Consider the following 16,290-nt stretch of genomic DNA (forward strand, 5'->3'; position numbering starts at 1 on the left):
ATGGAGCCTTCGCTGGCGGCGGCGGCGGAGGCGCCGCCTCCGCCGGCGGTCGGCGCTGCCCTCCGCCTGCTCGACCTCTCCGAAGACCTCCTACTGGCGATTTGCAAGACCCTCCAACTCGTTGACCTCTGCCACCTCGCCCGCTGCAACAAAGCCGTGCGGGCGCTTGCAAGCAACGGCTCCCTTTGGACCAGCATCAGCTTCCCACCCTCCTGTGCCGAGAAGCTTACGGACGGGATGCTGACCAAGCTGCTCGAGCGCGTTCAGGCCAAGCAGCACACGGTGACCGTCAGCCTCGCTGGCTGCACTCGCATCGACGGCAGCGGCCTTGAGCCGCTCCGAGGCTCGACTGTCCTGCGTACTGTCGACCTGCGCCGCGCCGTCTTCCGGAAGGGCCTCGTCAAGGCCACGCCCTTCGACGCCTCGGCCTTTGCCACACTCGAGTCGCTCGCTGCAAGCCTCGAGTCGCTGCGTGTCCTCAAAGAGGACCGCTACCCGATCCCAACAGGCCCTCTTTCTCTTGCCCGCCTCCGTGAGTGTGCCATGTGCGTTGAGGTGTCGGAGGCGGGAGCCGAGGCGGTGACACCTCCGAAGCCCCTTTCCGACGCTCGCCGCTGCACGCTCTGCATGCAAAAGTACTGCGAGCCTTGCAGCCAGGCATTCTTTCGCGGGTGCATCGATTGCGAGGGCACGTTCTGCTACCAGTGCGTCGTGTATGACACGTCGCACTGGCAGCCCGCGTACATGTGCGTCGAATGCAACGGCGGCGAGGAGACCTGACCAGATTGAGGGTCGGCGTGAATGTAGATGCATTGCCTCCACCGGCAGCGTGTCGACTCTACGTCAAAATTCACGCGTCCTGCCAACCTCTTGAAATGATGGCGGCCCTGCAGCCCTCCATTGTCGAGAATGGGGCCCGTCGGAGCAGGAGGTGTGGCCAGGCGCCACAACACACACATGTACCAGAGAGGTCTCCGAGCTTGAAGTGGCAATCGCTTGCGCGTTGCGGAGTTCAGGCTGAGCTGTTGATGAATCCATGTACTTTCGGAGGGGGAAGGCAAGGGAGGGGGAGGGGGGTCTTGATTCGTCGAGGAATCCTACTCCACAGTTGAGTATGTTCGCTCCGCGTGCGCGGCGCGCCGGGCGGGATTGTGTGTTCGGTTGTGTGTGTGGCGAAAAAGTACGTATGTACAATCGCGGAACCGAGAGAGCAGAGTCCAGAGAGCCGCGCCTCTTCCCCTCTAAGCCCTTGGCTAAGCGACTCATGCGAGTGCCAAAAACAAAAACGCCCCCAGTTCAAAGACCTCTCGACGACCCGGGTCTAGCAGAGTAGTCCTGCGGTCCGACGTCTACCTCTCCTTGGTCCTCGGCACCGGCTGCTGGAAGGCGCTGGTGGAGTAGTCGCTCGCGTGATTGCCCATCGGGATACCGCTCCCAGCCTGGCCGCCGCGCCATGCCGAGTTGCGAACGGGCGACGGCGGCCCACGCCCCTCCGTGAGCGAGCCGTCTGGCTGCAGATGCACGTTATTCCCCCGCCTCCAGCCGCTGTCCTTCACCGGGCTCGCTGGCCCACTCCCCTCGACGAAGCCGTCCTGGCCGGCCGTCGCCAGGTGGAGGTCGTTCGTGATGCGCCACGCGCTCTTGTTGACGTCTGACCCGGTGTGGTCCTCGCTCACCTGTGTGGAGACAGGGACGAGTTCTGATGCGTCATCCGGATGGAGCAACTGGCTTTGCTTAGATTGGGAGTCCTTTTGCTATGTGTTCTACGCGGGGAACTATGCCTCTTTTAGCCTCATCCTGCAGGCGATAGCCCAGCCCGCGTGCAGCGGTGGCGGCGACACTTGCAACACGAGCACGCCTCGCTTCGGCGCGCTCGATCCTTCACAACGGGCCGCCCGCAAGGACGCGTGTGCGGCCCTCTCTACTCGACCTGTGCCACGGCACGGGTCGTTCTAGTCATGCAGCCGCCCCGGCGATCGTGCTCGGGGCGTATCTCAGCACTCACCGCGCGAGACGCGTTGCGTGCCACAAACCAGTAAGCAGCAGCCTCCGCTGCTGCGACTCGAATGCTTCAAACGCGCACCTGTGCTTGCGCACGGCGTGCTCTACACGAGCCCCCCGGCCGCACGAGCGTACGGGCGGCTCGAATCCACCCTTCCCCCGCCCTAGCCACTGTTGGCTGGGCGGTGGGCGCCGTCCGCCTTGCGGCGGCGGCGACACTTGCAACACGAGCACACCTCGCTTCGGCGCGCTCGACCCTTCGCAACGGGCGCCCGCAAGGACGCGTGTGCGGCCCTCTCTACTCGGCCTGTGCCACGGCACGGGTCGTTCTAGTCATGCAGCCGCCCCGGCGATCGTGCTCGGGGCGTATCTCAGCACTCACCGCGCGAGACGCGTGGCGTGCCACAAACCAGTAAGCAGCAGCCTCCGCTGCTGCGACTCGAATGCTTCAAACGCGCACCTGTACTTGCGCACGGCGTGCTCTACACGAGCCTCCCTACCGCACGAGCGTGCGGGCGGCTCGAATCCACCCTTCCCCCGCCCTAGCCACTGTTGGCTGGGCGGCGGGCGCCGTCCGCCTTGCGGCGGCGGCGACACTTGCAACACGAGCACGCCTCGCTTCGGCGCGCTCGACCCTTCACAACGGGCCGCCCGCAAGGACGCGTGTGCGGCCCTCTCTACTCGACCTGTGCCACGGCACGGGTCGTTCTAGTCATGCAGCCGCCCCGGCGATCGTGCTCGGGGCGTATCTCAGCACTCACCGCGCGAGACGCGTGGCGTGCCACACAAACCAGTAAGCAGCAGCCTTCGCTGCTGCGACTCGAATGCTTCAAACGCGCACCTGTGCTTGCGCACGGCGTGCTCTACACGAGCCTCCCTACCGCACGGGCGTGCGGGCGGCTCGAATCCACCTTTTCCCGCCCTACCGACTGTTGGCTGGGCGGTGGGCGCCGTCCGCCTTGCGGCGGCGGCGGCACTTGCAACACGAGCACACCTCGCTTCGGCGCGCTCGACCCTTCACAACGGGCCGCCCGCAAGGACGCGTGTGCGGCCCTCTCTACTCGACCTGTGCCACGGCACGGGTCGTTCTAGTCATGCAGCCGCCCCGGCGATCGTGCTCGGGGCGTATCTCAGCACTCACCGCGCGAGACGCGTGGCGTGCCACAAACCAGTAAACAGCAGCCTTCGCTGCTGCGACTCGAATGCTTCAAACGCGCACCTGTGCTTGCGCACGGCGTGCTCTACACGAGCCTCCCGGCCACACGAGCGTGCGGGCGGCTCGAATCCACCCTTCCCCCGCCCTAGCCACTGTTGGCTGGGCGGTGGGCGCCGTCCGCCTTGCGGCGGCGGCGACACTTGCAACACGAGCACACCTCGCTTCGGTGTGCTCGATCCTTCACAACGGGCCGCCCGCAAGGACGCGTGTGCGGCCCTCTCTACTCGACCTGTGCCACGGCACGGGTCGTTCTAGTCATGCAGCCGCCCCGGCGATCGTGCTCGGGGCGTATCTCAGCACTCACCGCGCGAGATGCGTGGCGTGCCACAAACCAGTAAACAGCAGCCTTCGCTGCTGCGACTCCATGCTTCAAACGCGCACCTGTGCTTGCGCACGGCGTGCTCTACACGAGCCTCCCTACCGCACGAGCGTGTGGGCGGCTCGAATCCACCTTTTCCCCGCCCTAGCCACTGTTGGCTGGGCGGCGGGCGCCGTCCGCCTTGTTGCGGCGGCGACACTTGCAACACGAGCACACCTCGCTTCGGCGCGCTCGATCCTTCACAACGGGCCGCCCGCAAGGACGCGTGTGCGGCCCTCTCTACTCGACCTGTGCCACGGCACGGGTCGTTCTAGTCATGCAGCCGCCCCGGCGATCGTGCTCGGGGCGTATCTCAGCACTCACCGCGCGAGACGCGTGGCGTGCCACAAACCAGTAAACAGCAGCCTTCGCTGCTGCGACTCCATGCTTCAAACGCGCACCTGTGCTTGCGCACGGCGTGCTCTACACGAGCCTCCCTACCGCACGAGCGTGTGGGCGGCTCGAATCCACCTTTTCCCCGCCCTAGCCACTGTTGGCTGGGCGGCGGGCGCCGTCCGCCTTGTTGCGGCGGCGACACTTGCAACACGAGCACACCTCGCTTCGGCGCGCTCGACCCTTCACAACGGGCCGCCCGCAAGGACGCGTGTGCGGCCCTCTCTACTCGACCTGTGCCACGGCACGGGTCGTTCTAGTCATGCAGCCGCCCCGGCGATCGTGCTCGGGGCGTATCTCAGCACTCACCGCGCGAGACGCGTGGCGTGCCACACAAACCAGTAAGCAGCAGCCTCCGCTGCTGCGACTCGAATGCTTCAAACGCGCACCTGTGCTTGCGCACGGCGTGCTCTACACGAGCCCCCGACCGCACGAGCGTGCGGGCGGCTCGAATCCACCCTTCCCCCGCCCTAGCCACTGTTGGCTGGGCGGCGGGCGCCGTCCGCCTTGCGGCGGCGGCGACACTTGCAACACGAGCACACCTCGCTTCGGTGTGCTCGATCCTTCACAACGGGCCGCCCGCAAGGACGCGTGTGCGGCCCTCTCTACTCGACCTGTGCCACGGCACGGGTCGTTCTAGTCATGCAGCCGCCCCGGCGATCGTGCTCGGGGCGTATCTCAGCACTCACCGCGCGAGACGCGTGGCGTGCCACAAACCAGTAAGCAGCAGCCTCCGCTGCTGCGACTCGAATGCTTCAAACGCGCACCTGTGCTTGCGCACGGCGTGCTTTACACGAGCCTCCCTACCGCACGAGCGTGCGGGCGGCTCGAATCCACCCTTCCCCCGCCCTAGCCACTGTTGGCTGGGCGGCGGGCGCCGTCCGCCTTGCGGCGGCGGCGACACTTGAAGCGGTCGCGGCGCGTATGCGTCGTACTGTTAGGGCGGCCGGGCCCGAAGACGGCCCGGCCAGGCTCTGCATAAGGCCATCTTCGCCACAACGCGTGGCATTGGTCCAACTACGGCAACCCACAGCGAGGGGGGCCGCTTAGGCGACCTTGCTCACATCAGCTGCATATGCTTCAGTGGTGCAAGGAGGAGTGGAGAGGGACGGTGTATGGCCCAAATCCAATGGGGGCAGCACGTACCTAGTTGTGCGCATATGCGTACGCGACCGTTTTGGAGCGCGGGGCGGCGGCGTCGATAGATATCGACGCCGCCGTCGCCGCGCATCATGACGAGTTCGCATTCCCCATGTGACCCTCTATACCTCACCTTCGAGACAAGCCAGGGTTCAACCCAATGGACCTAGTGTGGCGTCGAGGCCCGCACTGTCTGGACATGCGGGCCGCGGCTGACAGAACGGCGGGCTAGGCATTGAGAGCCCAGGAGTTTTAATCTTTTTCTCGCGAGACTTTTTGGCGAGTAGAGACCACGCCTCACTTTTTCACAGGGGGGGGGGGGGGTCCGTCTGCTTTTCGCTGCGCATGCCCGAGCCCTCGGCGAGGGCTTGTGTACTTGTTACGTGAAAACGGACCCGGACGCCAGCACAGCTTGTGCTGTGAATAGCAGGCGTGGCTCTACTCGAGTACTCGCCAGGTCTTTGCCGGTGTTTGGGCCAGTGCGCGCCAGTCCCGTGCCCAGTGGCGTGCGAGTGGCGTGCAAGGGAGCTTTGAACATGGACGACTACATCCTCGACTGCTGCGGGAGTGGCGTGGTTGGCTGCTGCGGCGCTGTCGGCCTTGTCCGTGACGGAGGTGCGCAGTCGTTTTGCCTGGACTGCGTGTACGAGGACAACGGCTGCGACGCTGTGACGCTGCTGTCGCACGTCGAAGAACTGCTCGCGGCTGGGCATCGCGTCCTCGAGGAGGCGGCAGGCGGTGTGGTTCGATGTCTGACCGTAGGCCAGGCGCTGGAGGCTGCGCGTGCGTACGCCGCTCTCTGTCCTCCATTCATGGACTCGACCGGCGGTCGCGAGTGGGACTGCAGCCGCTGGCTGACCGCCCTCCTGTCGTGCGAAGCGGGCCGGCGCGCCGTCGGTCTGCCTGCCGCGCCGCAGAGAGTGCTCGAGCTTGGCGCCGGGACTGGCGACTTGGCTCTCGCACTGGGGAGCAATCCCGGCTTTGCGGCGGCGCTGCGGGAGTACCGCGTGACCGACGTCGAGGGCCGCGTCGGCGCGATCCGCGCACGCATCGCTCAGCGCGGGCTCGAGGGAGTGATCTGCGCGGCGGAACTGCTCTGGGGGACGGCCGTCGATGAGGCGTTTGACGTCGTCCTGGTGTGCGAGACGCTGCACTGGAAGGGCGACATGCCGGCGGAGGAGGACACCATCGCTCCCCTCGCGGCGACGATCGCGAGCGCCTGCCGAGGCAGGCCCACAGTCGCGCTGCTCGCCCACAGGGAGCGGTGCGCGGAGCGGGAGGCGTCCTTTTATGCGATGTGCCGCCGCAGAGGGCTCGCGACGGAGCAGTGCACCTCCGCCGCCGGCCTCTCCTATGCGCCCGCCGAGCCGCACGACCCGGGTGTGCGGGGCCGGCTCGTGCTGATGCGATTGCGGGATAGTGGCGAGGCGTGCGAGGTGGACGAGGGGTGACGGACCAGGGGTGACACGTGTGTTGTGACCTGAATGACTGAGACCGGGAAAGCTCTTCCACCTTTTGGTGATTGTGCGCTGATATTGCTGATGCGGAATGCGGTGTATCGTAACAGGCCCTCTAACAGCACTAGTCTGTAGTAAGTTCTGTAGTCAGCTCTAAGTCTCGCCGGGTCATTTTAAAAAAACTGTTCAGTTTTCAAAGGCAAAAACGCCAGCCTACGCCCTCCCCTCACACTGACACTTCTCCCCTATTCCCGTCTTTAGGTTGCGCACATCTCCCAGCGAGCTAGGTTCTCCGCTTTTTCTCCCCTAGTCATCTGCCCGCGCCGCGCGCCTCTGTGGGCGTCTAGTGCAGCCACTGACAGAACTATTCCCGAGGAGTGGTCGACGTCTCGCCTGAGTCGGGTGGGCTCGCGCACTGCTTAGCCCTAGGGGAGGGGTGTGTGTGAGGTGTCGGAATGGTAAGGTTTCAGGCCGCCAAGGTGTGGGGGATTTGGGGGATGAGTCAGGAGCCAGCAGCCTTCCTGCTGGACCTGAGTTCACAGCTCCTCCGCCCGACGGGGTGGTCCCTTGGATTCGGGCCCCGCTCCCTTTTCCTGCGCCTGGTCTGTCCCTGTCAAGTGTGTGTTGCGAGATGCAGAGCTGGTTAGGCTGGAGCGCGGGCGGTGCGGTGGCAGGCGAGGGCAGCGCGGTAGGCGAGAGGCGGCAGCGGGGCTTCGAGTGGCGCGATAGGAGGGTAGGCTGGCTGTGGAGGGGCGCCGCGTGGCCTCGGCAAATGAGTAGTGCTTTATGAGCGGCCAGTTTTGTGCGTATTGCATATCGAGCCTGCGGTGTGGCCTAGTTGGTGCAGCGTTCGGGTCGGGGACGTTTTGGTCGTTGGTTCGAGCCCAGCTGGTGCAGTTCGTAGTCGCGTAGCGCGCGGGTGCGCGGCAGCCTCGGCAACCGAGGCGACAGTGGCGAGCAGGGGCGAGCAGGGGCGAGCAGGGGTCAGAGCAGTGCGGCGCGCCGAATTTTTTTCGATGGGCTCGGTCAGTGGGCGTGTCAGGAGGCGGCCGGCCGGGAGAAACTCGGCAGTAAAACTCCCGCGCCGGCCCAGGAGGTGGGAGTGTCACGGAGGCGGCCATTGGCGCGCGCTCCTTGTCTTCGTGGTCCGAGTTTTTCTCGCCGGGTCATTTTTGTTTCTCTCAAACCGCCGCCGCCACAGCGTTCAGAGAATAACGCGTCGTCGGACGCGCCCCCGCGACAGCTTTACACGACCACGTGGTTGATTTGCTGCTGAGAGGAGGTGGTGACACGATGCACCGTCGCATCCTACAGAAGTATGTTCGAGATTGGCAGGCGGGCTTATCGGAGGAGAAGCGGGCGAGATTTGCGAGCCTTCAGACGCTCTTGACGTCAGCCTGAGTTTTGCGATCTTGTGGCGAGATTTGTGCATGAAGGACACGAATACCCTGAAGGAGTCGACCCTGAGGTGCTCAAAGTCCTTTTACGAGCAGCCGCCTCGAGCTACAAGCAGATATTGCCCAATGAGAGCACCGATCTTACAAACAATCTCCCGATCGAGGGGTCCCGTACCATGCGGAACCGACCCTATCCAGTGCTCAAGTGCTCATCTCCCGATCTTACCCCCGTGCCCGCCTCGGGATGGATTCTGCTGGAGGGATGGGAGGACGGCACGCCGCCACCACACAGGGATTGAGAGAGAGAAAGAGAGAAGAGAGCAAGAAGCTTCGGTTTCTTTGCTCCCCGGCCTGGAAAGCGCCCGCGGTAAACGTAACTGCGCCAATCGCCTTGGAACGCAACGCGCTCTCTCGCTCTCGCACTCCGAGGCGGCCGCGCCATGCCGCTCCTACTCGAGCTGCGACTTGGCTTGATCGAGCTCGTCCTCACGGCGATCTGGGTTATTTTTGCTGCGGGCGCGACACCAGCCGCACTCTGGTCCTGCCTCTCTCAGTGCGCCAACGGCCCGTATCCGCCGTCCCCACCGCCTGTGGTCGCCGCATCGCCGCCACCGATGATGATGCCCGGCATGGATGCGGCATCGCCGCCTCCGATGAGCATGGGCATGGACACGTCCCCGCCGCCGATGGATATGGGCATGGACGCGTCCCCGCCGCCCATGGGTATGGGCATGGACATGGGCGACATGGGCGTGGGGAGGCGGCTGATGGATATGGGCATGGGCATGTCCATGGGCGGCGCCGAGCCGGAGCCCGAGCCCGAGCCCAGCGGCTCAATGTCAATGGGCGGCATGGGCGGCATGGCATCGGGCTCGATGTCGATGAGCATGTGCCCCCCGCCCACCGTTGTCATCGTCGAGGGGCTGATCGCCGGCTTTGCCGCCGCGGTGACCATGGCCCTCTCGTACAAGGCAGCCCACGCGGGGATGGATGGGCACACACTGTGCAGCGGCGGGCACTTCAATATGGCGGTCACGCTCGGTCTCGCACTGCGCGGTCTCGTGACGCCCCTCCGGCTGCTCGTTTACGCCGTGGCGCAGCTGACGGGCGCCGCGCTCGGCGGTGCGCTTCTGTACGGCACCTACTCTCACGGCTGCCTCTGGGACGCGTACCACACCACTGCCTACGAGCAGGGTCCGCTCAAGGCCGACGGCCACCGCGTGCTGCTCTCGGCGTTTCTCAGCACTATCGTCGTCCTCGTGCACATGTGGGCGGGCCAGAAGCTCGGCAGCATGGCGTGCCCCATCCTGATCGGCTTCACCTACATCGCCGCGACGATGATGTCCAACGCCGCTGCCAACCAGGGCAGCTTCAACCCGCTGCGCGCGTTTGGCGTGGCGAGCTCCGGCGGCATCGACTGGGACGACGGGCCGCAGTGGATCGACTGGATCGGCTCGCTGCTCGGCGCCGCGGCCGCGGCTCTGCTCGACGTTCTCATCTACGAGCCGCGCCTCTGGCGCTGCGATGGCGCCGGCCCAGTCGCCACCAAGGAGGTGGAGGACCCGAGGCACGAGCACGTGTCGGAGCCCGAGGTCGTGTCCCATGCGTGACGGCTGCCCTTCGCTATTTACAAAAGGGAAAAAGAAGAAATTTTCTCCCTCCGGCACACCTGTAGGCTGAACACGTCCCCAAATTTGGCGATTTGGCCGCGCCATTTCGGCGGCCGTCGGTCAAAAGTAAAAGGAGCTCCCGTCACGCGCGGCCCTTGTGGCCTCGCAACGTCTGAGAAGCACACCAAACTCTCTCGCACGAGAAAAAGAAATTTTCTCGGCCAAGCTTCGGCCCTTGCTTGTTGCATCCCTCCCTTGCAATGTGTGTTTTCTTTCTTTCTTTCACTTGTTGCGGGCCACCAAGCACGAGCTCAGGGCCACATTCTTCCTGTCGCCCCCCCCAGCACTCCAAGGTGCCAAGAGAAACAAACAAGGGCACAACAAACAACAGACGACAGGAAGCAACGTGCGAGGCTAGAGCAGGCTTGCTCGTCCTCTAGCAATCTCCGCCGACCGCGAGGCCGGACTAGACCGTGTGTGGGGTCATGCGAGGTGTCTCTGGTCACTCTCCTCAGGGGCTAGCCGCCAGCGGCCAGCCCTATCTCGCACTCACTGGCGGTGACAATTCTATGGGTGAGGGTACGCGAGCAGAGGTGCGTGAGCCGATTCTCGATTCTGAAGCGCACCCAGCGAGCGCGGGTCATACTGAGTACTTTTTTTCGGATTTCGCACGGCCTACCGGCTGTGTGTTCGAGCGAATGCTGCGACCTGGAGCGCCCAGCTCCTCCAGCCACGACTTCTTGGCTCAGGCTGCCGAGCGAGCGCGTCGCGCGCACGCCGCCGCCCTCGCGCACGCCAGCGCCGGGCTGCCAATGCCTCCGCCGCCGCCGACGCCGCCGGCCGTTCCCTCTCCCACACTGCCTGCCGCCGCTGGCCCATCCACCTCCAGCGACGGCGGGCGCAGTGCGGCCAAGGAGACGCGGGAGCGAGGTGCAGCGCGGCGCGGCGTCGAGAGAGCGGCTAGCGGTGCCGCCGCCGCAGCTGCCAGCCAACGGCCGCTACCGCCGCCAGCGGAGCCGAGGTGGCGAGCCGAGCCTGCGAGCCGAGGCGGCGCGGCGGCGGGTCGCTCGCAGGCGCCACCGCGCGAGCAGGGCCGGCCCCCGCCTCGCGGCAGCGCCCCGTCCGCCCGCCCGCCCGCCGCCTCTCCGCCGCGCCAGCCTCGCGCGCCCGCCGCCGGCTCTCCAAAGCCGGCGGCCGAGCCTGCAACCGCATTCGGGTCGTCAGCAGTGCCGCACGCGCGGAGGGAGGGGCGGCCGCCGCCGCGCAGCGTGACGCCCGAGGAGCGTGCGGCCGCCGCCGAGCTGCTCCGCCAGCGCGCGCGCTCCGCAGCCGCGGCGGCGGCGGCCACCGCCGCCGCCGCCGCTGCCGCCACACCGGTTGACGCGACGACGGCGCCGGCGGTTGCGTTTGGGGTCAGCGCGGCGCGGACAGCTCCGCGGGCGACGCGAGACGCGGAGTCGGCGGCGGTGGCTGCGGGCGCGCCGGCGCGCAAGCCGAGCGCCGACGAGCGCGCCGCGGCGCGCGCGTGGCTGAGCGAGAAGCGAGAGGTGCAGGCGCGGAGGGCAAAGGAGGTGCCGCCCTCCTCCTCCTGCCTGTCCCCGCCCTCCTCACCCTGTCCCCGCCCTCCGCACCCTGTCCCTCCCCGCCTGGCCGCAAACTCCGGCCAGCTTACCTCTCCGCCGTCGCTGCCTCCACCTATGTCACCGCCTACCTACCTCCCTCATCCGCCCTCGCGCCTCGCCACCCCGTCCTCCACCCTAGGGTCCATACCTGCGTAGGCACGCGCACCTTCCTGCCTCCGTCCCTCGCCGCTCGCTCCATGCTTAGCGCATGTCGCAGGCGGGACGGCCGGCAGACCAGCAGGGAGCAAGTCTCAGGGGGAGGCCGAAGGCGTTAGAGGAGAGGCAGGAGGGCGGCGGCGCGCTCCGCCGCGGCGCGTGGCGAGGCGGCGCGCCGAGCAGCGGAGCAGAGGCGCGCCGACGCCGCCGCGGCAGCGCACGGGGCGAGGGAGGAGGCGGAGCGGCGAGGCGGCGGCGGCGGGGCGGCGACGGGGCGGGAGGCAGGTCGCGGGTCTGGGGGCGGCGGCGCTCCCTCGTCAGCGCCGCGGAGGAGTCACTCTTGGGAGGAGGAGCCGGTGCGGGGCAGAGGCGCGTACCACCTGCCCGAGGAGGAGGGGGGGGAGGCGAGCACTGCGGCCGGCGGAGGCGCAGGCGGAGGCGCAGGCGGAGGCGCAGGAGGCGGGAGCGCAGGAGGCGGCGGCGGAGGGGCAGGAGGAGGCGGAGGAGGAGGAGGCGGAGGCGGAGGCGGAGGAGGAGAGGCAGGAGGAGGGGCTCCCTCGCAGCTGACACCACACAGCTTCGCGCGCAAGGGCCGGCTGCTGCGAGGCGGGTCCGGCGCGGACGCGGATCTGGCTGGCGCGGGCGGCGGCGGCGGCGGAGGCGGCGGCGGCGGAGGCGGCGGCGGCGGAGGCGGAGGCAGAGGCGGAGGCAGAGGCGAGGCGGTGGACTTGGCCGCGGAGCTAAACGAGTTGCTCGGCTCGGGTGAAGGGGAAGAGGAGGCGGCGTCGGCCGAGAACGACGATGGCGGCGACGATGGAGGAGGAGGCGGCGGCGGCGGCGGAGGAGGCGGAGGCGGAGGCGGAGGCGGCGGCGAGTGTGGAGGGGTGGGGTATGTCGGTTCGCTGCGCTCTGGGCCTCTGGCGGTGGAAGAGCTCGCTGCCGAGATGCTGAGGCGCGTGCAGTCCCAGCTACCGCGGCCGGCCGCCGCCGCCGAGGAGGAGGAGGAGGAGGAGGAGGAGGAGGAGGAGGAGAGGGCTGCCGACGAGGAGGGGAGGGCGGCCGAGGTTGCGGAGGGTGCGGAGGGTGGCGGAAGGTGGCGCGGCGCAGACGAGGAGGAGGAGGCGGAGGAGGGGGGGGGGCGGGCAGGAGGGGCGCGAGGCGGCAGCGGAGGCGGAGCCGCTGGGGGCTCGGCGCAGCTCGTGCTGGCGCAGCTCGGGCTGGCGGGGCGCGCGACCTTCGAGGAAGTCGGCGACTCCTCTTCTCCGCTCGAGGCCAGGCAGCCGCAGATCGAGGCGCGTCTCCCGAGATCACTCGAGATCACTCGAGATCACTCGAGATCGCTCGAGGTCGCCCGAGCTCACCCAAGGTCACCCAAGGTCACCCAAGGTCACCCAAGGTCACCCAAGCCTCACCCGAGGCTGCCTCTTCGCAGGAGCTGCTCGCGCGCGCCGAAGCCCGCCGCGGCTCCGCTCTCGCCCCGGCGCCGCTTAGCCCGGCTTCGCGCGGAGGCGTGGGTGCCGCCGCCGCCGCCGCGGCGCCTCCTCTGCTCCGCGATCCGACGTCGGTGGTGTCCGCCTTGGCCATCCGGCTCGGACAAGCTGCCGACCCGGCCGCCGGCGCGGCGCTCGTCCAGGCCGCGCAGAGGGAGGCGGCGGCGGCGGCGGAGGCGGCGGCGGCGGCGGTGGCGGCGGTGGCGGCGCGCCGCAGCGAGGGGTTCGCGGGAGACTCGACGAGCGAGGGCGCGACCAAGATCGCCGAGCTGCGGGCGCACGTCGAGGCGCTCTCCGCCGCGATCGAGGAGTACCCGCACGGCGGCAGCCCCGCCTCCCCCGCCGCCGCCGGCGAGCGGTCCTCCTCGACTACTCCGCGGTGCGACGAGCCGCCGGGTGAGGCCGACCCGGCGGCGGCGGCGGCGGCGGCGGCGGCGGCGGCGGCGGCGGCGCTCTCCGGCGCCCCTGAAGCGGAGGTTGCTTCGGCGGGAGGCGCGGTGGCGGCGGCGGGCCGGCCTCCGTCAACGGCGACTGGGGCGGCTGCTCAGCCGCGAACTGGACTTGCAGGACTCTTTTGCCGCCGCTGAGGGATGGAGACACGAATAAGCATGAAGAATTCGCGATGGGGGATGGCTCATAGGACTCTCTAGCGTCGGCCGAGCGCCGCTTCGACGCCCTGCAGACGCGCAGGGAGGGCGCGCAGGCGCAGGCGGAGGCGCAGGCGGAGGCGGAGGCGGAGGCGGAGAGGAGGGCGGCGATCGAGGGCCTCCGCGTCGACCTCGCCGCTCAACGGCGCGAGGCAGAGGCGCGGCGCGGCGCGTGGCCCGGGCCAGAGCAGCGTGGCGCGCCCTCCTCCTGTCCGCCCCCCTTCCTTCCCGCGGCCGCTGTGCCCGCACTCTCCGAGGCGATGCCGCCCGGCCTCCCCGCCGTGTGGCCGGCCAGCGTGGCGGACGTGCCGCCCGGCTCTCTCGGCGCATCGGCCGTGTCACCGGTGGTCGCCGTGCCGCTGCCAGTCTACTGCGCGAGCGGCGCCGCCTCGATGCGGAGAGAGGGAGATCTGTCCTCGACGCGTCCCCGACGTGTCCCGCGACACGCCCCTGCAGGCGTCGCTTCGATGCCGAGCGAGGGACTGAGGCTGGTGGTCGAGGGGCCTCCCCTAGGCCCGCCCGCCACCGGCGAGGGCGAGGCGGCGGCGGAGGCGCGGTATGAGGCTGGCATAGCTAGATGCCGGAGAAGCAGATCCGCGTCTCCCCATACCTCCCCACACCTCGAGGCTTGGATGCCCGAGAACAGATCCGCGTCTCCCGACCAGCGCTCGAGAGGGCAAGTGCTCCACTGTTGCCGCTGTGCTGTACTCGGTCCGACTCCGTGCGCACGCGACGCTCCGAGGACACTGCGCCTTTTCGCACTCCCCCCCCTCCACCCACCCTCCACTCCTGGTGAAATGGTCAACTTCGGGTGACTGATGACGGCTCTCTGCTGTGCCGTCAGGTGGCCGTCCCTCCGTCAGTGCCGGTGGGCGGCAGCTTCACCGCGGACGTGGGTGGCTCGCTCCGCCGGGTCGACTATCCCTCCCGACCTCGACCCTCTTCCTATTCACACCCTCTACCCCGCTGAGCTGTGAACAGGTCGACGTCCCTCCCGACCTCGACCCTTCCTCTGGCGACTTGCGTCTCGTCGTCGTCGCAGCGCCGCCGCCCGCCCCCGCCGAGGCGGGGCAGTGGGTGGTCGAGGCGCCGCCGCACCTGCCCGCCGGCGCGTCCTTCTACGCCAACGTCGGCGGCGCGGTCATGCGCGTCGTCGTGCCGCCCTCCGCCTCCGCCTCCGCCTCCGCGCCGCCCGCGCCGAGGCGAGGCCACTTCCCAGAGCGGCGCGGCGCGGGCCGCCGCCGCAGCGGCGCCCGCCTCCGAGGAGGCGGCGGAGGCGGAGGCGGAGGCGGAGGCGGAGGCGGAGGCGGAGGCGGAGGCGGAGGCGGAGGCGGTGTGGGCGGGGCGAGCCTGGAGTTGGACGTCGGCGGCAGCGGCGGCGGGGAGGACAGCGGGCGAGCCGACAGCGACGGCCCGGAGAGCGGCACGACCTCGCTGACGGATGAGTTGGTGACTTCCTAGACACCTCCTAGACACCTCCTAGACAGCTCCTCGACACCTCCTAGACACCTCCTAGACACCTCCGAGACACCTCCGAGACACCTCCGAGACACCTCCGAGACACCTCCTAGACACCTCCTAGACACCTCCTAGACACCTCCGAGACACCTCCTAGACACCTCCGAGACACCTCCTAGACACCTCCTAGACACCTCCTAGACACCTCCTAGACACCTCCTAGACACCTCCTAGACACCTCGCTGACGGACGAGCTGGTGAGCCGCCCGGCTGCACCGACGCTCCCCCGCCTCCCACCGCTGCGCGGCGTCACGGCGGCACTGAGTCTCGTAGGGCGGGAGCCTCGACTTGGGCGACGCCTCCTCGTACGAGTCGTTGCTCGCGACCGACTCGGACGCCTCCGCCTCGCTGCGCCCCCCGCCACGCGGTGCGGCGGTAGGCCGAGCCGGTCCGCCCGCCGCGCCATCGGTGGAGCCACGCGCTGCTGCTGGCGCTGTCCGAGAGGAGCCGAGAGGAGCCGAGAGGAGCCGAGAGTAGGTGGAGCACGCGCTGCTGGCGCTGCTGCTCGAGGAGAGGGCGGCGGCGGGCGGAGGAGGGTCGGCGGGCGCGATGCTCTCCTCGCAGGTTCTCGCCAACATCACAAACGCTGCCGACGCGCCCGCGCCGACCGCATTCGGCGGCGGCGACGGCGGCGGTGACGCGGAGGCGCGGATGGAGGCGTGGCGGAGGCAGGACGCTGCGGCGACGGCGCGCCGCCGCGTCTCGGCTGCGGGGGAGCCTTCTCGGAGAAGTCTCTCCGAGAGATCTCTCCGAGCTGTCCTGCAGGCGCGAGCTGCGTCCCGGCTTCGGCGGATCCGCAGATCGTCGCGCGAGAAGGCAAATTATTATTATTATTATTATTATTATTATTATTATTATTATTATTATGTCGCGCGAGAAGGCAAAGGAGCTGACCCGAGATGGCCAGAGATGGCCCGAGATGGTCGCCCGCAGATCGTCGCGCGAGCACGCCGTTATCCGGTCGTTGCAGGCAAAGGCGGCGAAGCATGCCGTTGTGCGGTCCCTCCGCCGCGAGCGCGAGCGCCTCTCCGCCGCCTTCCGGCCGAGTGGCGCGCCGCCGCCGCCCGCGGGCACTGGGCCGGCAGCAGGCGAACAGCCGTCACTCCCTCCGCCCTCATTGCCGCCTCCCATGCCGCCACCACCCTCGCTGCCGCCGCCCACCTCACCCCCGCCTTCGCCACCGCCTTCGCCGCCTCGTTCGCCGCCGCCCAGCGTTGCCGCCGCCCTCACCGCCGCCACCCTGACCGCCGCCGCCCTCACCGCCGCCGCCCTCACCGCCGCCGCC

The 16,290-nt window shown here is 68.5% G+C and overlaps 2 protein-coding genes across 2 annotated transcripts in view; both read left to right on the forward strand.

Moving 5' to 3' along the window:
- EMIHUDRAFT_111377 (hypothetical protein) lies at positions 1 to 780 on the forward strand (the record flags this gene model as incomplete). Its single annotated transcript, XM_005786519.1, has 1 exon — positions 1 to 780. The coding sequence occupies one exon, from the start codon at positions 1 to 3 to the stop codon at positions 778 to 780; it is 780 nt and encodes a 259-aa protein (XP_005786576.1).
- A 7,622-nt stretch (positions 781 to 8,402) lies between these two features.
- EMIHUDRAFT_111379 (hypothetical protein) overlaps positions 8,403 to 16,290 on the forward strand; it is a gene marked incomplete at both ends in the record, with an annotated part of 12,402 nt that continues 4,514 nt past the window's right edge. Inside the window, 9 exons of the mRNA XM_005786520.1 lie at positions 8,403 to 9,554; positions 10,730 to 11,143; positions 11,941 to 12,414; positions 12,783 to 13,337; positions 13,481 to 13,831; positions 14,332 to 14,400; positions 14,469 to 14,627; positions 14,695 to 14,820; positions 15,570 to 15,664. Coding sequence (XP_005786577.1) covers positions 8,403 to 9,554; positions 10,730 to 11,143; positions 11,941 to 12,414; positions 12,783 to 13,337; positions 13,481 to 13,831; positions 14,332 to 14,400; positions 14,469 to 14,627; positions 14,695 to 14,820; positions 15,570 to 15,664 — 3,395 coding nt within the window. The remainder of the gene's footprint in view (positions 9,555 to 10,729; positions 11,144 to 11,940; positions 12,415 to 12,782; positions 13,338 to 13,480; positions 13,832 to 14,331; positions 14,401 to 14,468; positions 14,628 to 14,694; positions 14,821 to 15,569; positions 15,665 to 16,290) is intronic.

Source organism: Emiliania huxleyi (genome assembly GCF_000372725.1).
Source record: "Emiliania huxleyi CCMP1516 chromosome Unknown EMIHUscaffold_150, whole genome shotgun sequence".
In the NCBI taxonomy this organism is placed as follows: domain Eukaryota; phylum Haptophyta; order Isochrysidales; family Noelaerhabdaceae; genus Emiliania; species Emiliania huxleyi.